The sequence below is a fragment of the Harmonia axyridis genome, chromosome 4 (genome assembly GCF_914767665.1).
Source record: "Harmonia axyridis chromosome 4, icHarAxyr1.1, whole genome shotgun sequence".
NCBI lineage: Eukaryota > Metazoa > Arthropoda > Insecta > Coleoptera > Coccinellidae > Harmonia > Harmonia axyridis.
This window is the reverse complement of record NC_059504.1, coordinates 25,053,386-25,078,689: the sequence shown is the minus strand read 5'-3', so window position 1 is coordinate 25,078,689 and position 25,304 is coordinate 25,053,386. Positions and strand designations below refer to the sequence as shown.

Genomic DNA, 25,304 nt, shown 5'->3' with positions numbered 1-25,304 from the left:
TGCTCTTTAACACTATTATACGCCTTACTAGACATCAGCGATTTAACTATTTACTTAAAACTCAATCTATTCGTTACTTTGACAGAATCAAGTGATTGTAAAGCTTGATTCACTGTTAAAATGAAGATGTTTCAAATTTCCTTGTTCTGGGAACAGGCGAAGACAGAGTACTTCCTGTAGAGTAACAATGAAAATTACACAACTTGTTAAAAGCAGATTTGTTGTCTCTCACATATAATAAGCTTTTATATAGGTATAAATATAGAAGGCATAGTCAAAATACTATTGGCAACGAATAAAGGTCAGTGTTCACGATGACCAACTCGGAAAATCATTCTTATGATACGTTTCTGGGATATGAATATTCTACTAAATTCCACAGAATTTTCCCATATTATTATGTTATAGGCAATATGGGAATAACACAAGCTGTAAGGAATAGAAAAATTTTAGACAAATGGTTTCTTCTAGTAGACCTTCTCTTTCATTTCAACCTACAAGTTTGAGCAGTAATGATATTTTTATCCATTCACGTTATCATAGTAAGATTAGGCTGAAAAGTAATTTATAATTATAAGACTTAACGGAAATGCCACAATTGTTTGCTATATCGAAACAGGCAGTATTTTATCTTCTGAAATAAAATGTTTCACCTGTTACAGTTTGTTGACCTTAGATAAGATTTATAGTGCTCTTAATGTTGCGATGAACTTTAAAAAGATTGTTCTCTTTGAATGTTTACTAAATATTATATAAATCCTTCAACTTGGATTTGCGTTTTAATACGCGATTACCCATATTGAATTTATAATGGCCTGAGTTGAGGTGTTATATACCAATGATGAAGTTAATCGTTGTTTAGTCATATCGCATACGTAAAAATTTGAGAATTCGACTGAGGTCAGAATAATTTTGAAGCAAATTCGAATTAGACAGGAAATTTTTCTCACGTACTAACCTAAAAAATGACTGTCCTATCTTAATGCATTATTCGTTTTCGTGTATTTTATTATTGTTATCATTCGGTAATCATCGTGGCCTGAGAAGAAATTTCGTAATCGACTGCAAGTCCTTGAATGTTTAATTGTATACTTGCGAAAAATCCTAACATTTTTATTCATTTATGCAATGAAGTTGTATCGCGATTGAGAAACAATTGCATTCCAGATGGAACAAAATTGAAGAGTTTACGAGAGGAAAATTGCGGACCCAAAACACTTAATAATCATAATCTAATAATCAAAGCAATTTTGAACGAAAATTCAGCTAATTGCGTCCCAATTTTTTTTATGTTAGGTATTCTATGAACTGGAAATGGTTAACATTCTCAGAGCTTATGTATACGAAATATCATTTGAAATGCCAAATTTGGGAGATTCTTCAATCTGTTCATTAATCTATTCTAAAAATCATATAAAATACATCATAGGTTTTCTTTAAAAATGAATTATTGATTATTTTCGATCTGTCTAACTGTTATCAGTTGTTTATTCATAATATTGAAGAAAATGAAAAAATAATTGCATTATTTACAATCAGAAACCGGATTATTTTCAACATAGAATGCTTAAAATTTTTAGACCAATATGCAAGAAAGATGCTTGAAATATACATTAAAATTTTCAGAATATGAATTTTAAAAAGCAGTAATATTTAATTAAATTGAAATTCATCTCTCAAACATGTTAAGAAGAACGAATAATTAGATATAATTAGCAAATATTTAGTATTTCTGTACTGTAAATGAAAACACTCTGATATTTTTTCAAATGCTCCGGTATTCGTTAGTTATCCTTCTATCATTAAGACCATTTCTATAAATGAAGAAGGACCGTTTTATTTTCATTGAGGCAACTAGAAAGTATTTTAATTTGGGTGCTAAATTAATACAATTTCAATTTCCAAGTTCACTCCTTTCAATAATGAAACTAATTATTTCACATAAAAGTTCGGAGTTAGTGTTATTCTTTAAAATGTGTTTGAATTTTTCTTTGAGTTCACTCAGCGTTAGGACGGAAACACCTTCGCCGCTGCCAAGTTTACTTGGTGGATTTTATTTATTGAATTAATATATGTAATTAGTCAATGGCAAACCATGAGTTCCAGACTCTATAATATTTAATTGTAGATGTAAGAGAAAGAGAAATGACTGTTAATCGAAGCTATGTTTTTTCAATTTGTAACGTTGAAAGCTGCCTTGGACTGATAAACTAATTTTGCCTCTGAACTATCGAAGTCATCGACCAAACTTCTGATTGCGAAGTGCGACCGCATTAAATATATAACATTTGAGTTGAATATTGAATTGACTCAGTTTTTACTCTTTACCAAATGGAAATTCATTAAATCGAAAATAGTCATTATATTTTCACTTTGTCAAAAAGGATATTGTCTTGGACAAACAAGAAGATCTTTCCAGATTAGAACTAATGAGCATCTGAAGAGTAGTAACCTTAACAGAAAGAATATTTTACATATATCAATTCCTTAGACTTCAAACAAATGCTTAAACATAATTTTGAAACTCCACATAACAAAAATAAAAGTTAAATATCTTGCTCTAAACCATATATTGCTGGAATTTCCTGGATCTACCTTTAGTTGATAATTATAGGTACCTACTCCCATATTGACCTTTATAATTGAGAATATCATTTTCAAAATCATCTATTGAAAATTTGAAATCTATAGAAGCTACTGTGTAGCGAAACAATTGTAATATATACCTAAAATTAAATGAGTTTTAATTCAATAAAAGTCATGCTATTTTCGATTTGGGTGAAAATTTAAAAAATTTTAAAATTCGAAAAATACAGAGGAGTTTTTTCGAATATAAGGATTAGGCAAGCCTAGTTGAAGGGATTATAAGAAGTGTCAAGATACAGCGTGTTTTATTGATTTTGTCAATTTATTCAATTACCCATAACTTTCGAACCACCCTATATGAATATTTCCATGATATTTGGGGTGTTCATTCTGTGCAACAACTTCTTCTTACAGACATAGCAATTGAATTATTTCTTCAGGTCCGGCCTAGGAAAAATTGATAGATAAGATTCAACCCAAAAAAAACACCCTGTAAATAAAAATTTCTTAGAATATTCGAATAAAGGAGAAAAACTAAAGGGAGCAAGGTATTTCTCAAACTTCCGCATGCGATTTTCATACTCATACCTACTGAAAAAAAGTTTCCAGAATATTTTTGTTTCATGCTTATAGCACAAGTGATAAAGAAGTTATGGTAACTTTTCATTTCACGCCATTTTCCAATTTTCTCTTATAACTTGAAAACAGTTGAACTTATAAGGTAACCGTTTTGATCAAATTAATTCTCTCAAATTCGTTGTCTAGTGAGGGTATCTCAGAATCCATTTGAGCCGAGCTTTGAGCTGGAAAGAAATGAATGGCACATTTTCGGGCTCGGTTTTGAGAGAATTAATTTGTATTGTCCAGGCCAAAACGGTATATTTCGCGTTCTACCAATTCGATTATGATAATATTTCTCAAAGTTTGTTCGGAAATGCTCATGCGTAGCTAAATGAGCATGTCGGGAGATAATAGATAGTGAAGATAATAGTAATAAATAATTATAAGATTGAAAATGATGTCGTGTCGAGTGCTGACCTTTTAGAAGCGAAGGACGAGGAATCATTGTGCCACACTTATTGGCATGAGTACTTTTTTAGACTTGTTATTTCCGTTGATTCAGACTTGCATTCAATTTTGTTAATAATGTCGTTGAAATGCATCAAATAAAGTTTATTTTCTGAATAATTCTATCATTGATCCATAAAGCAGGAATACCGCAGTTCAAATAGAATATTTTGATAAATGACTTCAATTGTCGTTTCAAATTGACATCGACATCTTCATCATTGGCTAGTCAAATGTAGGATACTATCAATTTGATACACCTCCTCTTTTCAAAGTTACGAAATAAGGTACGTTGAACTTGACTATATTTAGCCGCCAAACAAACCAGTAGGTCGAAGGCGCTGATATATAAAACGCCTCGAGCTATGGACCACGTCCCGAAAAACCGTTAACGACCATGTCTTCGAATGTTTTGCAACCAGTTTCCGAGTATTCTATTCGGTTACATCAGTTTAGGAAGATGAGAAATACAATTTCCGATCAGTATTAAGTGGAAATGAGGCTTATTAGGCTTGTTTGAACATTGACTGAATGAAAACAAACCTTAAAGTTTAAGATGGCTTTACTGTGAAATGGTTCTCATTATTTATGAGATTAACTCGATGCAATGGCGCACCCAGGATTTAATTGCGGGACGGTCCTGAATCTCAATGCAAATCTGACATAAGATATGAAATATTTTATTATTTCGATATATACTAGTGATAAAAATTAAAGGTGAAAATTAAAATTCGAAATTTTTAGCGGTTTTTCAAATGGCTGTATTTTCGATAACAATGGTCGTATCTCAATTTGAAAAAAAGCTTTTTGAAGCTTAAAGTTTATAGTTTAGAGATATCATGATGAAAAAATTTTTCGAGCAATGTGTACCGCTCAATCCTAATGAATACAGTATCTAAAATTTCTGCGAAATTTTTTCAGTTTTTATTTTTGGCCCACAGACTTGGAAACTATTTTTCCAACTTAACCACTATATGGATAATAATGATATAGTAATTTACGTAACAAGTCCGGAAAATAGGGTTTTTTTGGACGAATAGACAAAATTCCAGGACGAGCGTAAGCGAGTCCTTGAAGTCTTCAGACTCACAGACTTCCAGGACTCGCTTACGCTCGTCCTGGAAGTCTGTGAGTCCAAAAAAACCATTTTCGGGCGTGTTGCGTACAATATTTTTTCGGCAACCGTGTAGAATAACACTATCGCTGCTGCTTTCCATATTTTATTACGATTGCGATCAAAAAACATACAAATTGTTGAAATTAGTTGTCAACAATTTGACAACTAATTTCATATGAACTGTCAGCAGTTTTCTCGGTTACTATGGTAATGATCAACTGCATTTATTAAAAATAACCTACCAAGATTTTCATATCCACAATGACACAAACGACGTGATTCTTTTCCGGCCTAGTCCGGGAAGTAGGTGCTTTCCGGACTAAGCCGGGAAATGCTACTTTCTCAGAGAAAAAGCGTCCGGGAAGTGAGCACTTCCCGAAAAAAACCATTTCCGGGCGTGTTGCGTACAATGATTTTTCGGCAACCATGTAAAATAACACTATATCGCTGCTGCTTTCTAAATTTAATGCGATTGCGATCAATAAACATGCAAATTTTTGACAACTGATTTCATATGAACTGCCAGCCGTTATCTCGGTTGCTATGGATTCTATGATTCTTTTCCGGCCTAGTCCGGGAAGTACGTACTTTCCGTACTAGGCCGGGAAATGCTACTTTCTCAGAGAAAAAGCGTCCGGGAAGTGAGCACTTCCCGGACGGTTGCCGAAAAAGATAATTTGTTCATTCAGCTTCAATATCTTTTTTTTTAAATTTCGATACGAGCATTTCTCTCTGAAATATCGAACTTTGAATTGAGAAGGACCTTTTCGTCTCTAACCATCAATATCTCACCAATCAATATTTGCACAGAAAATTCAGGAGATGTTTTGAAATCTTGAATGAATTCTCTGCAAAAAGTAGCTATGGTATTTTCGGAAGAAAATTTTCTTCGTTCTCTACATTAATTTGAATAGTTGATAAAAAAAGGGCTTTTGGAGACTTTTTGGATAATCAAGCGCTGAATTGAAAATATCGAAAAAACCATCAATATTGAGTGTGCGTTTTACAGTTCAACAGCACCACAAAAATTCAAGAGAATTTCAATTCAATTCATGGAGTACATACTTTCCGGACTAGGCCGGGAAATGTTACTTTCTCAGAGAATAACCGGAAGTGTTCACTTCCCGGACGGTTGCCGAAAAAATATCTTTCGACCATCATTATTTCAAGGCATAAAAAAGTGTAAAAAAATCTCCTTTAAAACGTCATTCAAAAGATTATTTTTTCAAATCAATTATTGAAACTTCAGGGGTTTTTTAGGTATGAATTCGCAAATAGATGAATTTTTTTATTACGGAACATTTTGAATACTTATAACTTTCTTTCGCTTTCTTTTGAAAAAACACTCCATTAATTTTTTCGGGTTTGATGTATGATGATAGAATTTATAGAAATTTTTCGATTGTAGATTGCTAGGGCGATTTGTAACCATTTTCGAAAAATTGAACTTTGAAAATTGTGATTATAGCTGGAACACACTGTATAATTGACCAAACGTAACATCACTTGAGAACAATGCTTTTAATAGTATCTCATATTAATGAGTTCCGATCTCGATTACTCAGAATAGTCATGATTTTCCAGGATAACCTTTGATATAGTTTAACAATGGAGAACAAATGAGAGTTTTCAGGGACCTCTAGAACTTGTGCCTTTTAAAATTCTTGTTTGGAATGACTTGGACAATAACATATCAAATATTCAGCCAAATTAACAAGAGGCCACTTTCTCTAATAAAGTGTGAGGTATCCTTTGTCTGTCTTTTGCTCATGTTTTTCTGAAAAATATTAAATATATTTTGCAGTTTCTACTTCTTGTCTCTTCGTCATCAAAAATAAACGAATTTTTTGATTCCAATATTCATCCAATAGCGAATATAATATTGAATAGTTCCAAAAAAAGATGACTTCTTTATGCAATGCCTTACATGTAATAAGTGTAATATACGTTCTACAAATACATTATTCTTTTTAGAAACCACTTGGAAAGGTTATTCAAGGTAATATTTCACTATTCTCAGTTATGCAATTTTTTTTATTCATCAGTATTTTTCATGGATGCATTAAAGAAAGAAATACTTGAAAATTCCCAGGACCAACAATACAATGGACCCCGCATTCTTCACCTCGATAGGTACACCTTTGATTAGAGAGTTTTCAAACATTCGTAAAAGTCTTAATGACAGACTTGATCCTAATTAACGTTTCCTGCCGGATGAAATGATGCTTCTGTTCTCTCGTAATTCTTGCTGCGAGAAGAGTTCACAGGGTTCGTGAAGGTTAAGACGCTAATAGTCGGGTGTGAGGCTATCATTGAGGGAGCTTCATTTGAATTTACACCACACAGTCATAATTAGAGCTTCTATGCAGTTTTCAATTATGGGTAGAGCGGAGGTTCTATGTTGAAAATGGAACTACTCTGGCTTCTTGTGATACGAACTTTAAGGCATTATTCCTAAGATTCGGTTGCCTCGGCTCAGAGTTACAGAAATTACGGTCTGATCGTCCCACTTGAGTTATAAAATTAGAATTGGGAGGGATGAGAACTTGTTCACTGACAAAATAATAGGATTCTTGGATTTATCTAATGGATCACGAATACGATTAGAGTTTTTATGCGATTATACAAGGTGAATAGTTGCGAAAAAATTTAGGGGATGATTCCTTGTCAAAAAATAGGGTGAGTTTTTTATATAAAACTTTTTTTCTATTGAACTCTCCCTCACTGCTTAGTTACAGCTGCCTAAAGATGGCACTCGAAAAGTAGATTTTAATTTTTTTCTTAAAAACCAAAATATTCACAAAAATGGAATTAAGTTGACATATTATGAGGGCGAGAAAGCATTAAAAACATATGAGTTAGTGTTCATCGACAATTCCAAAGGGTAGAAAAAGCCACCCCTCAATCTTGTTTCGCAATAACTGTTTCTATATCGAGTGTCCCAAGTAATCGTATACAGGCAATATATAGCTTATTTGACAACATAATAAAAAATAAAAAATAGCTTTGAATAACATCAAATTACCTTCCCAATGATGTATAAAAACCGTTCTTACATTTGACAGTTCTGTGGTAGCTACCCCTAACTTTTTATTTTCAAATGGCACCCCCTATATATTGTCAGTGAAAATTGCGTGTCAATCTATTTGGAATATAACGATATCACATACTTGGTATTTTTTTAATAACAACGAGAACATTAACATTTTGTGAAGGATGAATTGCAACCCAAATACCTACTATGCAATTCAAAAAACGAATAAACTCATGAAGCAAGTGTCCAAAATTAATTATTTATTATCTTATTATTTCTCGGTTTTTTAAAACAAAAAAAAATCTACTTCTTATATGTGAAGTTTGTACAAACATGGGTGGAGTCACTAGTTTTTTGTAGACTATGGATTTCAAATGCCCCAAGAGGGGGAACCGAAAGAAAATTCCTAATAACTAAAACTGTACAAATTGAGTAAACGGTTAACAAATTGAATAACTAAATTAACATTAAGACAGACGTACGTTTCGGAATTTTTGTATTTCATAATACAATTTTTTAGTTCAACAAAATTAGTTATAATTAGACTAAGCACAGGGGCTATAAAGATCGTTTGCTACGCCGATGATGCGGTGATCTTGTCTGAATGCGAGGATGACCTACAGAGACTATTATATTCATTCTTCCTAGAAGCATGCAACTTCAACATGCAAATATCAATCACAAAAACAAAATCAATGGTCATAAGCGAAGAACCAAAACGATGCAAACTTGTCATTGCAGACCAACCTATAGAACAAGTTATGTCGTTCAGTTATCTTGGCGTGGAGATATCCTCGAACCAAGATAGAACACACGAGGTTCGTAAACAGGCAGATGAAGCATGCAGGGTTGCCGGTGCACTTCGCGACGTCATATTCAACAACAAACATATGAGTAAACATTCGAAAGCCAGGATCTACAAAACTTGTGTTCGACCCATCATGACGTACGGCATAGAAACTCGAGCAGATAACAAGAGGACAAAATCCATCCTAAGAACGACGGAAATGAAGATACTGAGAGCCATATCTGGATACACGCTGAGAGATAGGAAGAGGAACACAGCCATCCGAGAGGAATGCCAGACTCAGGACATAATTAAATGGGGAAGAAAACGACGACGATATTGGAACGACCACGTCAGCAGAATGGACGCAGGCAGAATTGCTAGGATAGCCCGAGACGGAATCCCAGGTACCAGAAGACCAGTCGGCAGACCCCCTAAGCGCTGGAAAGACTCCTGGATATCTACATCCACCGAGGACTAAAGTGGAATATACAAGCCCTAGGCTTAAATTAAGAAGAAGAAGAGAAGAAGAACAAAATTAGTGAATTTACTAACTCACCACTTGTATATCTACTTCCGAAAAATTGCAATTGAGGAACTTCATACTAACTAAACGTAACTATTTCTCTAGTAAGAATTCACAGAGAAAGCAATTATTTCAGGTAGTCATAGATTTCTTTCTTGTTATTCTATTGAAATACATATACAAATCGACATTCACAATTGAAAAAACAATTTTAGAAATTTTTAATGTATCCTTTGGTTGGTAATGACTCTTAGGCAATAAATGATTACTTCAAATTATAATGGTTTAACTTGATTTTACTTGATGAAGGATATTCAATATAAATATGAAAAAATTCACATCTTTGTGTGATAGAATTATCTCTTGATTGATTTAATAGCTTTAGGATTTCTCTACACCTTTTTTTAAGCCTGATTTTCAGTACCCTACCTCTCAAATTTTAGTTTTTAAAAAAATGTTCGGAATTATAAAATTAGTTTCTAGTATTCACATTAGGTGAGCAGCATCATAGAGGAATATTTCCTACCCACATATTAATTTCAAGATCATTTCGACATTTTACTAGTGTCTTACTAATTATCTGCTAATATTGTTTACCGAACTGAGAAGTCGTTAAACTTTTTCCAATAGACTCAGGCCATTTCGAACCTTTCCGACTGTTTGAATTAATCCAAGTTCCAGTTGGCCAGGAAAACGTGATAAGGTTTCCAAACAAGCAACCTATTTCGGAAAGGATGCTGTGGGATGTTTATCTTTATGGCCTTATCATTTGCTATAGTCCTTATCTGATGGAATTTAATCTAGGAGTTAAAACGATGTGAATAGGCTGAACCATAACCCTTAAGGGAACCACCTCCGCTCTATTCGATTATTTCAGCAAGAGGAGCCGTTTTGGGAATTGATTCATCGGTCCTGGATGTTTTCACTCTTTTTGTATATGGTATTATTAACTTGAGGGATACTTTACAGAAAAAAGGTCTATATTCATGACTATTTGTGTATATTTCGAATTTTGAGCTGGCTATGGTTTAAAACTCAGAGTAATAAACATAGATAGAGGGAGCATAAGTCATTTTCAGTGAGCAAATTTTGTCCCCAACATGAACTTTCAAATTTGATATGAAGCGCGAGGAAATTAAAACATATTAGTGATATGATATTTCACTCAATTCCATAGACATAAACTGCTCCACAAAAGTTAAGGAAGTTCAGGGTTTTTGAGACTGTTTCAAAAATTTTCAGTTTTTCAGCAATTTTTCAAATATGATAGATCTAAATGTTTACTCACTTATCTAAATAATTTTTTTGCCCATGCCTTTATGAGTTTCACAGTTTCAGTTGAAAATTTATTTTTTGTATTTGTAGTACCTACAAAAAATTTAAAAAATAAAGTTCAGTAAAGAGTATAGCCTCCTCGAACATCAACCACAGCTTGACAACGCGTTTCCATACTCTCGATCAGATTCTTGAAGCAGTCATGATCAATTTTTCTCCAGAGTTGTGGTAAAATCCGTCTGAGTTCTTGATGCGTATGAGGAGGTGATTGGTGAGAATCTAAAGCTCTTTGAAGCTGACCCCAAGCGTGTTCAATGGAATTGAGGTCTGGCGACCGAGAGGGAAAGGCCAAATGCGGAATATCGTGGATTTACAGAGCTTCATCGACAATTCTCGAACGATAGGGTGACGAATTATCGTGCCAAAACTTTTGAATCGGTCACAAAATTTTATGGCGCAATCAATATATTCCACTCAATTCCATAATCCATTATACGTTTTTGATTAATTCAGAAAACGAACTTCAACCTCGCTAAATGACGTGAAATAGTCGTTGACAGTAGGAAATTGCCAAACCTTAGTTTTCAGCAGTCATATACAGAAAATAAAAAATATTCTGCTTACTGAAAATTTGACAATTAGGAAAAATAAGGGATTCGAAATGTTTAAATTTGCATATTTAATATGGAATCACTCAAATAAATATCTTTCATTCCGTAGTAAAATTGTGGATTTGAAGATATATCTCAATCCGACCACGTAATCTAACCATGTTGGGGACACGTAGACTCCCTCTAACTATATTTATTACTCTATGGTCTAAAACGATAGTCGATAAGGCGATTCACACTGATTTAAATTCGAATTTTGTTTGAATTATAACAGAATAATCTTGAAACTGGAGATTTACAGGGTAGGTTTGGATCCTGTTAGTTAAAATGTTAATGGTTACAAGCCCACTATGGTTTCCTTAAATATTACCTTTTGAAAATTTTTCTTGAGGATTTTATAACGAACGAGATGAAAATTTGTATAACCAGAACCAAAAAAAAATCAAAAAGAAATTTGAAAAGAATACTCAATAATCAATTACACTCGGACTATCACTTGTTAAGATCAATGACACACGGCCTGGCTGACCAGCACTTCCGGCCTAATGAAAAAGTGAAAAATTGTATGGATTCGTGGATCGCTTCAAAAAATGACCAGTTTTTTCAACGCGGGATTCGTATGCTGCCCGAAAGATGGAAGGAAGTAGTGGCCAGCGATAGACAATACTTTGGGTCATAAATGTATAACTAGTTTTCTTCAATAAAGCTTGAATTTCGAAGAAAAACAGTGGAAGCAAAGTTGTACACCTATGTAGATTATTTCTTATCCCTCTTCAAAGTTATTTCGAATGTAATCACAACACGTTTCAACACTTTCCCTCAATTTGAAGAAACAAGAAATAAGAATTGTCTCTCGAATAGAAATCACAACACATGTTAATGCCTTTTATCCATTTGATAAAACAAGAAATAACAATCGTCTCTCGAAGAGATAATAAAACATGTTTTTGTACTAAAGAATAAATATTTGTCAAGAAGAGAGTCTACAGAACAAAAACAATGTGCGGTGTTGCCAGAACGATTGAAAGATCAGTAGAAGTTCTTGGATTTCAAATATTTCACTCTAGATATCCTAGCAGGTGCAATATTTAAGGTTGAATAGAATTTTTTTTAATTATTCTAGAGAACGAGAAGATTGTAATTCTCAAAATTATAATTTTTTGCAATAAATCACCATCCTGCACTGAATAAAATTTAGCTTTCTTTGTCGATCAGAGAATATTAATAATTTTTTCTACTAACACCACCTCTTTATATTACATCTAGAGGTCAAGAATACCTATTTAAACCATATTTATTTTTATAATACAAGCAAGCAATGATGCGATCATTATCTTGAGGCATGAGACATATATTCAGTCCACAATGCTGGTTTGATTATAGAGGAAATAAACGATTTTTATGTTTTGTTCTGAAGTGAAAGAATTGTAATTCAGTTACATACTAGTGAAATGCGTTGCAAAATGGCGAATGCGCCCCGATTGAAAATATGACTCACTGATACTTAAAATCTGAAGTAAAAGTAAAAGTATTAATGGAATTTTTACTCAACATTGTTTTGACAAAAAATGTATTTCATGAATTCTGTTATTGTTCTGTTCTGTTAATGATAAAAATGCAGATAAAAAATTTCTTCAGTTTGTTGGAGATTATGAACATTTGAATCGAAAATCGTGATACTTTAATTTTTTGAAAATTCGATCGAATGAAACAAAAAAACCGCTCCATGGATTGAATTGAAATTCTCTGGGATTTTTGTGGTGATATTGAACTGTAAAACGCACACTTAACATTGATGGTTTTTTCGATTTTTTCAATTCAGCGCTTGATTATCCAAAAAGCCTCCAAAAGCCTTTTTTTGATCAACTTTTCAAATTAATGTAGAGAACGAAGAACATTTTTTCCTAAAATACCATAGCTACTTCTTGTAGATAATTCATTCAAGATTTCTGTGCAAACATTTATTGGTGAGATATTGATGATTAAAGACAAAAAGGTCCTTTCCAATTCAAAGTTCGATATTTCAGAGAGAAATTTTCGTATCGGAATTTTGAAAAAAGGATATTGAAGCTGAATGAACAAGTTATCTCATCAATATAGTGGTTGAGTTGGAAAAAAAATTTACAAGTCTGTGGGCCAAAAATAAAAACTGAAAAAATTTCGCAGAAATTTTGGATACTGTATTCATTAGGATTGAGTGGTACACGTTGCTTGAAAAATTTTTTCATCAAGAGATCTCTAAACTATAAACTTCAAGCTTCAAAAAGCTTTTTTTCAAATTGAGGTACGACCATTTTTATCGAAAATACAGCTATTTGAAAAACCGCTAAAAATTTCGAATTTTATTTTGATCCTTTAATTTATTCCACTAGTATATTTCATGCTACATCCACGAAGCGATAGATTTTTTCCTGTTCTGTGAACGGTATCTTGGCAATGGCAATTATTTTGAGAAGGTCCCACTTTGAAGATGTTATATTGCATTTGAGTTCATGTGTTGGAATAATGTGAGACCCATTAATTTAGATGACAACCAAATTGAAAAAAATCATATTCTTCATGAAATTGGGTATGAAAAGTGCCACAAGGCACCTATCCAATAGAACATCTTTAACCGCGAAGTCTTTCAGAGTCATAGCGGTAATCTAGAATATTGGTTCGGAAATTTATCCAGTGAATTCGACCTCATTCATAAACAAAATCTTAGAAAACCGTAATAAATTGCTACCAGTTAACACCTGGTTCATGTGATAATGAATAGAATCATGTAGTCAGATAATATCTTCCAATCAATTTCACATTTCCAATAACTCGATGATACTTCAGCATTCTGAGCGATATTGCTCTTAATTCAGATGTTCAAAGTGCTGTACATAGCAATTGTGGCGTTCAGGCATCGCTCATCAATCACGTTAATGTATCAATAAATCACCAGTGGAGTAAACACAAATACAGTAATGGCACACCAACCATCGATCTACGATATTGGTGATGGATAACTTGAGCTATATCTAACTTCGTACCGAAAAAGGAGAGGTGTATGCATGAAAGTCTAAGAAAATCATTAAGGGAAGCAATTACTGCCAATATGCGTATTGCATAAAATGTTTTCTTAAAGTTTAAATCAAATTTGTAATTAATTACTACACTACTATCATATGAAACCAATGCATTTTCATACACTTTTTTGATTCAATACGCTCTTTCAGTGTTTACGACACTCCGTCATTCTAGTTGTCCTAGGACAGGGATCTGTATCCAGACAAATATAATTTTTTTCGATTACGTAGGGTGTCCTCGAAAATTCAGCCTTTTTCGATGACTAAGAGGATTTATTGAACTTTTTCATTATTGATTGAAAGCCTGATGAAACCAGAGTAATACCAGTAAATTTGAAGCCTACATCATTCTCCAGTTTTTGTAACCTCAAATACCGTAATACGAGTGACTTCCGTTGGTAGATAAATTAAAATTTGCTGCCACACTGTCAATTCAAAAATGACATGGTTATAGTTTGAAAAAAAATTGTGCTCACGATGTCCTATACCAATATATTGACATTGGGTCACGGTCGATGGTACCCTGGACTTGAATCAATCCATTTCTCAAAAACCGATAGAGATAGGTACCAGGAAGTTAATACTAATTTGAACTTGTTAGTACTTTTTGATATAAGGACTCAACAATTATGAATATAGAACAATTGAAGATCTTTGAACAGGTAAAACTTATTTACAAAGTGAAAAACAGAAGACTGAAAACTTTAATAGGACTTAAACAAGTGAAAGGATGTCATAGTTATCAGATAAGAAAGCAAGAGGCCCTGAGAAATAGATTTGCCAGAACAACCAAGGCACAAGATTCGCCAGTATATAGGAGTACTGCAGCATATAATAGAATACCAGGGAACATAGTGGAAAATAATGACTATTACAAATTTGTTAAAAACCGTAAAATGTATGTAAAAAATAACTAGGATCTCATAAAAAATTATGTGTTATATATATTAGAATTTAAAGTTTATTTTTGTAACAATTTACAAAGGCTCTGACACCAACATTTGTTGATTAAGAGTCAGGAATAAAGATTATTATTATATTATTATTATTATATTATAACGAGCAACACCGTAGCGCAGAAAATATTTTAGATCGATCAACCAGTGGCTCCTAACCAAATTTTCAAAAAAATCGTTCCGTTTTCCGTGAAATTGAAGTACCATTGACCGTCGCCCACCCTGTATATCAACAAAAAAGTTTTGGCCTAATACTGTAAATCGTGTCTGAGCGAATAAGGTTTGAGTGATTCTATACCCATTGAATCGGTATGTTAATTTAATACTCCAATCAGATGTGTAGATGATCTGAATTATATTATATCCCTTTGAATTTGCTCTCAAATACTTTTAGACCAACACAGTCCCATTATTTACTTGGATGTCCCAATGGTACAAAGGGGAGAACCAAACATCCTCCATAACTTTGTCAGTTTCTTGAAAATCAACAAGTTTAAGAGAATTTTTATGAAACAACTATGAATAAGGCCACTTTTTCTTACTGAAAATAAAAAAAACACATGGGGATGGAAAAAAACGCCACAAGTTTAAATCTGGTAAAATTAAAAGTGTTATAAATTATTTAGCTATTTGCTGCTAAATGAAATTATTCATTTTAACTTGCACATTCAGTTTTCTGTGAAATGTTGGCTTATTAGTCATAATGAAGAATTTATAAGAAGTTTGTTGTAAAACCTCTTATTTTGAAACAACCCGTGTGTTAACTCAATTTTAACATTTTTTTATTTTTTACTATTTGGTTTTTCTAATTGCACCATGATGTCAATTCTAAAGCTCAATTTATGAGTCTACCAACGAGAAGACAACGATATGTTGTTAAGTTTATGATAATCAATCAGTTCGAGATTTATTTATGCAAACTTATCGAGTTTAAGTGAATAATCTAACTTCAAAACAAATAAATTCAACTGTGAATTAAAAAAACATAAAGAAAACATGAAAAGTAGGTACTTTTTACATCTAAATACAGGGGTTTATTTTGAAGTATTGTTAGACAATAAATTCACTGGTCCCAAAGGAATTTCTGGAAACTTGGACAACCCTTGTATAATCGAAATATTCTGGCTTCCCCCAAGTGACTTTGGATATACTATTTATATCACCTCTAGCTCTACTCAATGCCTGCATACGTCAACGTCATACTGTCAATTAGCTTGCGAATATCATTATATTGAGAAAAATTTCATTTCCCAAATTGATGACAAGCTTATTTCTTCTTAAAAACGAACTAGTGCACTTGAAGCCAAGAACCAAAAAGCAAAATGTTGAAAAAGAATAGATGAAATTTATGATTTGAAAAAAAATTGACAATGAAATTGTCACATTACAGAATGTTTCGAAATTAGGGTTTGAACAAACTTTTAACTGACCCTGTGTAGTGACTAAGCCAGCACTTAACAATAGAGTTGCAAGTTGAAATTAACAACTTCAAATCTACAGTTAACTAAAAATTCCAGAAAATTTAACTAAAAATTAAAAAAAATATGAGAACTTAAAATGTACCAAATATCAACTTGTTGCATTTTTTGTACCTTAGTTTAGATATACAGTGGGAATTTGAAGATTTTACTATTGAAACGGTTGATATTGAATAATTAGCACATTCGCCATTTTGCAACGACTGAAAATCAAAATTGTGTCGATACACTAAAGCAGCGTCCGCATCCTATATCAAAAATTCCTTTGATTATTGAATATTTATTCAATATTTCATTTCATCAGGTTTGTATGCCTCAAAATCATATATTGCTTTCCCCACATTCCTTTTCTCGTCCCATTTCACTAGCACGTTTCCAGAGTTTATTAATCCACTGCAGATTTATTGCGATAATAATATGCAGCACGTGACACAGTTGACTTTAATTTCACACAACAATAACATGTTTTCTGCAAATGAGTTAAATTCCCCCTCTTGTGCTTCATAACTTCAAGAAGTAGGAAGGTTGGATGCGATATTTTTTGTGGAGTTCAACTCCACAAGAATTGATATTCTTTGTAAAATTGTACATGCTTAAAGAAGTTTATTCAAGAATATCAAGTTACAATTTAAATTTCAGGATATGACAATAAAATATTTGGAGTAGGTTCTAGAATCAATTGTGTATGAAAAGTAAAATAAGAAATAATTTGAGTTTGATAAGTCTTCAATGGATTCTGTTCTTATTTTGTGGAAATTCATTATGAATAAAATTTAAAAAAAAAATCTACTAAACTGATTTATTAGAAATTGCTTTAATTTAATTATTGTTTAATTAGTCACTGAGAATTAAGATAGTTATGATTGTAGTCAAGACATATCAACTAAAGCCGACGTTTCATCGATACCTATACATCGAATTTTTCCAGTCTGCAAGCTCTCGAATGAAATCACAACAAACGTGACTATTAGATTTCTAAGATTCTAACATTTACCTGGTTTGACAATTTGATAAAAATTTGTATTTGGCTGAATTTGAAAAATTTTAAATCAATCTCATTCAAAAATGACTAAATCCAGAGGTGTTGATCACTGCCAATGTACGCAGTCAGATTATGAGCTTTTTCAACCGAACTCGGATCCAAATACATTTGATGACTTACGGCCTATTAGTATACTCCCGGTGCTCTCCAAAATTGTTGAGAAGGTCATGCAAAAACAATTACAGGAATATATAGAAATTAATGAGATCATTCCCTCCACACAGTATGGATTCAGACCTGGCCATGGTTGTTGCACAGCCTTGCTCAACATCACTGATGACATTTTCAAGTCTGTTGATCAAGGCAATTTGACTATTTTGACCCAGCTAGACTATAGTAGGGCTTCCGATTCGATTTCCGATTTCTTCGTTTGAACGCGAGTAAATCAGTACAGTATGTCAACTTTTTGGTCGTAGAAATGTTCTTGGAGATTTATGGCCAGGATGTTATCATGGATGGCAGCAAAATCAGTTTTCTGGAGTTTACAAGAAATTTGGGTCTAACGGTCGATACTGATTTGCGTTTCAGTAGGCTTGTTGAAAGCTTATGCCAGTTTGAGGAATTTATATCAATTTAGAGGCATTCTGAGTAAATCCAGTAAAATTCTACTGTGTGAGTCTACGGTACTGTCATATATGAACTATTGTGATGCTGTCTACGGTCCCTGCTTAACTGCTTTCGATAAGAATAGGATTCAGGTACTACAGAATTTTTGTCTGAGATTGATACACGGTCTACGGAAATATGATTCTGTGAGTTACACCCTTAAAATTACCAGCTGGCTCAGTATGGAGCACAGAAGACGTTTCCATTCATATGTTTTATTTTATAGAATCATCACTGAAAAATTACCAATAAATCTTTACGATAGGATTACTCTCCGTTCTGCTGTGCACTCCATCAATATTCGCTCCAAACGCACCATCCCAATACCAAAACACCGAACCGACATATTCACTAGATCGTACTCCTATCAAATACCCAATTGCATGAATAGCCTAGACTTTGAGTATGGAAACATTACGCTTGATAAGTTTAAATTACATATTATGAATAATTTTCGGATCGACCCGCTTTATGCCTAGGCTAATGACCGAATTGCTTTCCGGAAATGGTTGTGACTGTTTCTTTTGGCGTTTTCCTTTTATTTGCTTGTTGAATTTTGAATCTGTGTGCTGTCTGAGATGGAATATTTCAAATTTTTATTTCAATTTTACGGCAGGGTTTGGATTATATTATTGTTTTAGTGCTCATGGTAAAAAGTTTTGTTTTGTTTTGTAAGTTAGGTTTAGGAGGGTTAGATGGAAGAATAGACACATGGTTAAGAAGTGAGGTTGATTGTACGGTACTAGATAATATTCTCTACCTTATTTATGCGAGCTAAATCTCGCCCCCAATAGTGTAGTTCAATGTGCTTTCCGATTTTTTCTGAATAAAGACCTTTATTATTATTATTATATTTGGAACACTATACAGGGCGAGTCTTCGACTTGTACATATATTTCAACCGAAGATACCTGAGGTCAAAAAAAACACATTTTCCTTTACTATTTTTTCCGATTCGACTTTTTCTCATGAATAACAAATGAACAAATAACGGGCGATCAAAAGCTGTTGACTTATCTCTGAAGATAAGTCAACAGCTTTTGATCGCCCGTAATATAAAGAGAATATTAGGAAAACGAGGAAAGCACTGATGCTTTCCTCGTTTTCCTAATATTCTCTTTACATTTTCTGAAATACAAGTCTCTTTTCAATATTCTTTTTGAATTTTCTACGGTTTTATCAACACAAAATTGCACAATATATCATTTCTGCCGTAACATTAACTAACTGTGTGTATGGCAGAGCTGACAAATTAAGAGACTCCAATGAACATTCATTGAGCTTTTCATCGACGTAGATCCTCCTATACTGTCAGGTTTTATTTTGACCCCATTGAACAGTTCTTTATTGGGACAAATTTATAGGCTCACCATGTCTCAAATTCCAACATTTCTGTTTACCCAATTCTGCTAACTTCTGAAAGAAACATCCCAAATCTTTCGATGATGAGCGATTTATGGCTGTAACAAAATTTATGAGCATTATATGGCCCAAGACTCGACTCGATCTGATCCAATATCAAATACAGTTCTCTTTCTCACGAAAATCTGCTATTTCAGAGGAATCGTTCAGTATTCACTTGATACTGTCATTTCTTCAATCCCATTCTTGTTATAATTGTTGAGTAGAATTGAACAATTTCCATTAATCTTTTTAGAATGAATGTGCTTTACATATTATGATATTTCTTATTTCATAAAAATAAATATGGTCTCTATCACGGGCGTAGCCAGGTTTCAGTTTCGGGGGGGGGGTTTACATATTATAAAAAATCTTATGTTCTTATTTTTAAATATATCAACTTTAGAAGAGCCAACCCATTCAATCTATTTTCAGTAGTTTTATTTTTCAAGTATGTTTTGAGAAAAAAAAGCATTTTCAAAATCACTTTTTGAAATTTAGTTTATTTCTTTACATCGATTCCTATAAATATATTTAGGAAAAAAATACCGTCGTAGTATTTATACACCAGAGTACTCAAATTCAAATTTATGAATAGAAAGTTTATATGCAAAAAACCGGTAAAAAATGATAGTTATCACCTTTTTTGCATTTTTTTCAATGTTTCATCATGAAATTTTGGTGGCAAACTTCAGATTCGAATTCTGTACCCCAGATACAGAGATGATAAATCGAAGAAATTAAAACTACCCCATCAACTGAGTTTTAGCAGAGATAGATATAATACGCCAATTTTGAACTATCGTTTGAGCCAGGTTTTTCGGACGAAGAACTTTATGGAAGAAAACGCCAGAAGATTAAATTTTTTTTGTATTTTTTTTTTAATTTCTGTCACAGAATTTTGGTGCTAAACCTCATATTCCGATTCAGAACCCAAAAAAATAAATGGTGTTTTTTTTAGAGCTATAGAACTTTAAATTGCAATAAAACAACGATGGATTATTCGATTGATATGAATTTTATTTATCCGCAAGATAATCTTGTGGCATTACATTTTAAATATGATTTCTAGGATATGACCGACAAGGCTGGCTCGGATATAGTCCAATCTGGACGTCCAATTTTCGATGACTTTTCCAACATTTGTGGCCGTATATCGGCAATAACACGGCGAATGTTGTCTTCCAAATGGTCAAGGGTTTGTGGCTTATCCGCATAGACCAATGACTTTACATAGCCCCACAGAAAGTTGTCTAGCACAAGATCTTGGAGGTCAATTGGTCCAAAACGTGAAATTAGGCGGTCACCAAACGTGTCTTCCAATAAATCGATTGTGGCACGAGCTGTGCCATTCATTCAGGAATGAAAAAGTTAGTAATCATGGCCAGGGCCGGATTAAACTCTTTTCCGCCCCTAGGCCAAAAACAATTTGCCGCCCCTATGAGTAAAGAGAATTTTAAAAATTCAAATTTTTTAAATACGTGATTTTCGCAGAAGTTGATAAAGACAATTTTCTATCTGGAAATAAAACAATCTAATGTTTCAGAGTTATATTTCATAGTAAAAAATTACAGCTTTCATAATCAAACTAATAATGGTTTTCTTCTTGCCTTCTTTTCCGCAAATTGTTGCAACACAGCTTCGAAGTCTAATTTTTTCAACAATTCAGCTTCAATGCACAAAACGGCCAGAGAATTCAAACGCTCTTGAGACATGCTAGATCGCAAATAGGATAAAATTCGCTTCAATGCTGAAAACGACCTCTCTGCTGAACAGTTCGTTGCAAAAGTGCATAAAAACATTCTAATTGTAATATCGATGTAGGGAAACACTTGCACTAAGCTTTTATCACTTCTAATGAAGGTACTCATCTCGTGTAGAGTTTTTGGAGGTTGTTCTAACTGTGCTAAGTAGGATTTGAAGTGCAAACATTCATCGTGGAGTTTTTCATCTAAATCCTGAGGAAAACTAGAGATGAGATTAGTAACCGCTACTCCTAATTCTTCAGAACTAATCGATTGCAGTTTTAATAAAAAGGAGAATTTCGCAGCAAAACCCTTGTAGCAATTTTTACGTTGATTCAATTCTCTTGTTAGATAGTCAATTATAACAAGATAAACCCCTACTCTGAAGTTTTCCCTCCCACTCAAAACAGTATGTCCCACTCGAGTTTCATCAGCAGGAACAGTTCTTGTTGTGGCTCTTCTTTCTTCACTTCGATATTTCTCAAATCCAGAATTGATCTTCGCTCTCTCCTCAAATCGATCAAATTGATCTCTTAATCCTAAGATATAATCAACCAATGACTCATAATACAAAACTACTTCATCTATACCAATGCCAACTTTCTGTATTGCTTCGCTCACTTTATCAAATCTTTCCAAAATTGGACTCCATACAGCGAACATTATTGCGGTTTCCAGAGATGTTAGCTTGATTTTCAATCCTTTTGCTTCACTCCCAGTCTTAGACCTGTCCCGCTCATCAATTTCACTCAAAGCTGCGACAACTTCTTTCCAATTTTGGTTCATGCTGTTGCAAGCTTCATATCTCGCCGACCAGCGAGTTGTAGATAATCGTTTCACTGAAGGGCCAGTCAGATGTTTCATTAGTATCCCCCAGCGAGCAGTCGAGATTGAGAAGAAAACGTAAATAACCTGAAGAAGTGAGAAAAAATCCCGAGATGCCTTACACGATCCAGCAGCGTGTTCTCCGACGAGGTTCAGCGAATGAGCCGCGCATGGGATCCAATATGCCAAAGGAGAGATTTCTTTTATTTTTACTTGCAGTCCATTATATATTCCTGACATATTTGACGCATTGTCATAGGATTGACCTCTACAATTCGCAAAATTGAAATTATGCTCCTCCATCATCTTAATAACAGCGTTATAAAGGTCTTCAGCCTTGTGTCCCGGATTTGGTATAAATCCTGTGAGTAAAATTACCTAAGTTAGTACCAAATTATTCAATGAGCTCATAAAGATAACTATTATTCACCCTAGTAAATATCAGTAATTATGTGTGAGTAGAATACTATATTTTATCCACGACTTCCTGGGTAAAATTCGAATTAATCTGCATTTTCAAAAATTAGAGTAGTTTCCAAAGCGATGACAACATTTTCTGCGTTCGCACTGAAAATTGCAAGCTCAAAATGAAGTTCAAAATTTTCACGTGACATCGATTCCATCAGTAGCCTTTTTTTTTACCGCGCTGATAGCTTGGTGGTTGATCTTACTGTCAGTCAGTCTATCACGATGCTGATAAGTTATTCACTGCTATAATTCATATGTGCATATTATAGAATAGTCGTGGACAAGAACAATTACATTGCATAAATCAATTCAAATTTTCATTTTTATGTCAAAATTATTATAATATGTAATGAATTTGTTATTTCAAACGTTTCGATCATTAATCGCTCTTACTAATAAACTGGAATTGATAAAATAGCTACACTTAAAAACATTTTTTGAAAGTAACATCATTTCAGTATTGGTAAATGAGAAAACATTAAGAAAAAAATGCAACTTTTCTCAATCTTACCTAAAAATCTTTCCACTGGTTTTCCGTCTTCTTTATTATAGCGAGTAATAAAAGCCAGTTGATCGGTATGCGTTATATCTGGTGTGGAGTCTACGCTTATTGAATAGTATTTGGCTTCTGTAACTTCCTGATCAATTGATTTTAGAACTTCTGTAGCCATAATTTGGATAATTTCTTCACAAATCGATGATGACAAGTAAGAGACGTTCCCTCTGCCTTGATTTCCGTGCTTTTCAATGTGATCAGCAAGAAAAGGGTCAAATTCAGCTAGAAATTCTAATAGCATCATATAATTGCCATTATGTAGACTACCAAATACTTCCGTCGAACCCCTGAATGAAAGTCCTCTTGATGCCAATGCCTTGATCGCTGCAACAACTCTCTTTAAAACTTCTCTCCAGTACTGTACTTCCCGCTTGTATTCTTTAACATGAAGTGCATCTACCTGGCCAGCTGCTTTTTGCCTTTGGAGTAAAATTAGGACACAATTTTTGTGATTCTGTGAATTCTCGTGCTGTTCAATAGTAATAGGATTTTTCCAATCATTAAATCCGGTAGATGCAAATGGACCTTTCCCATTGAATAAACGGCATGGCAGACAGTAGAGACGTCCTGTGCTGGCAGAGTAAATCAAGAAATCGCGAGTGTGAGTCTCGGCATTTTTCAATCGGGTTTTAAACAATCCTTTCGAACGATATCGAACGCGATCATTATAATTCCTTCTTGAAGCTTCAAAATCTAATAAATCAATATTTTGTTTAATTCCACGATTGATAAAATTCTGCCTCAACTCCTCTGTTATTTCATCCCACAGAGCTGGATCATCACTGAAGTTATCTGAACTGCCGCTAATTTCTGGAAAAGCTTTTTTCGGATTTTCACAAGATTCCACTTGTTCCGGAATCTCCATAATGCTTTCAGCTTTGTTTGATGTGTTGTTACCACTTGTTGAAGGTTGATCGAATTCTTGTTGAATTTCACTCAGCTCTGTCGAGTCCACTTTTTGTTTTTTATCACCTTTTTGTAAAAAGGTGTCAATCTTGGGAATCTTCTTCACCAGTTCCTCATTTTTTTCTGATCTTTCCTTTGCTCGTTTTCTATATTCACAACCACTTTCACGTTTTCTTGACATTGCGAAAAAAAGAATGAACAAGTAGATCTGAAGATAAGTTCCCACAAAATTTATTTATACTAAAAATTGCACTAGCAATGTTTAAAAATGACTGGTGACAACTCTATAGTGGTTAGTTCTCGATTCTGAGTGTATTGCATGGACGGAAAAATAGGACTGACGAGCTGCCAGTGCCGATTCCGAAATTCACGCAAAAAATTTAACTAGTTACTTGCATCCATTGAAAATAATACCTACTAGGGCAACTCATCAAACGTGCCGCATTCATATTTTAAATATTATGCCAGTCCTCTGATTTCCCTGACAGTAATCCTTGTTTTATTAGTAGCAATTACAATTTACGATAGGATAGGTTTTCCACGTTCTCTTTGATGCGCTTAACCGCCGACAGTGCCGACTGCTGTTCGGTTTTAGGGCGGCTCCTTTGATTTTCAGATTACCGAGGGGTGTGAAAAATGCAACAATATTTCTATCTTCCATTCAAAAGAATTATACATCGGTAATGAAAAAATGTGCGAAATTTTCGAAGATGGCTATTTCTACATTTTCGTAGAGGAGTTAAAGAATTTTTTTTTATTCACCGAAAAATTTGCCGCCCCTAAAATTGTGCCGCCCCTAGGCCATGGCCTATGTTGGCCTAGGCGGTAATAGGGCACTGATCATGGCTCTATACCGATCACCATTGACTGTAACGTTCTGGCCATCATCGTTTTTGAAGTACGGATCAATGATTCCACCAGCCCATAAAGCGCACCAAACAGTCAGTTTTTCTGGATGTAACGGTGTTTCGACATACACTTGAGGATTAGCTTCACTCTAAATGCGGCCGTTTTGTTTGTTGACGTAGCCATTCAACCAGAAGTGCGCTTCATCGCTAATGGACGTAGTGCGCGATACGTATTCCGCACAGAATTATTATTTTCGAAATGAAATTGCACTATTTTCAAGAGTTGTTCAGGCGTGAGTCTATTCATGATGAATTGCCAAACCGAACTGAGAATAAATCACTCGACAGCTGTTAAATCGGTCGCCACCTTGAACAGTAATGCCAACTTAAAGTTATATACCTCGAAAAAA

The 25,304-nt window shown here is 33.8% G+C and overlaps 2 protein-coding genes across 3 annotated transcripts in view; one reads left to right on the top strand and one right to left on the bottom strand.

The window, feature by feature from the left end:
- Positions 1–25,304, top strand: part of LOC123679011 — a 293,836-nt gene that overhangs the window by 2,313 nt on the left and 266,219 nt on the right. The window lies entirely within an intron of this gene.
- On the bottom strand, positions 21,130–24,227 carry LOC123678630 (zinc finger MYM-type protein 1-like). The gene is made up of 2 exons (XM_045615761.1): positions 23,096–24,227; positions 21,130–22,478 (listed from the first exon to the last, which is right to left on the bottom strand). The coding sequence occupies exons 1-2, from the start codon at positions 24,225–24,227 to the stop codon at positions 21,130–21,132; spliced, it is 2,481 nt and encodes an 826-aa protein (XP_045471717.1).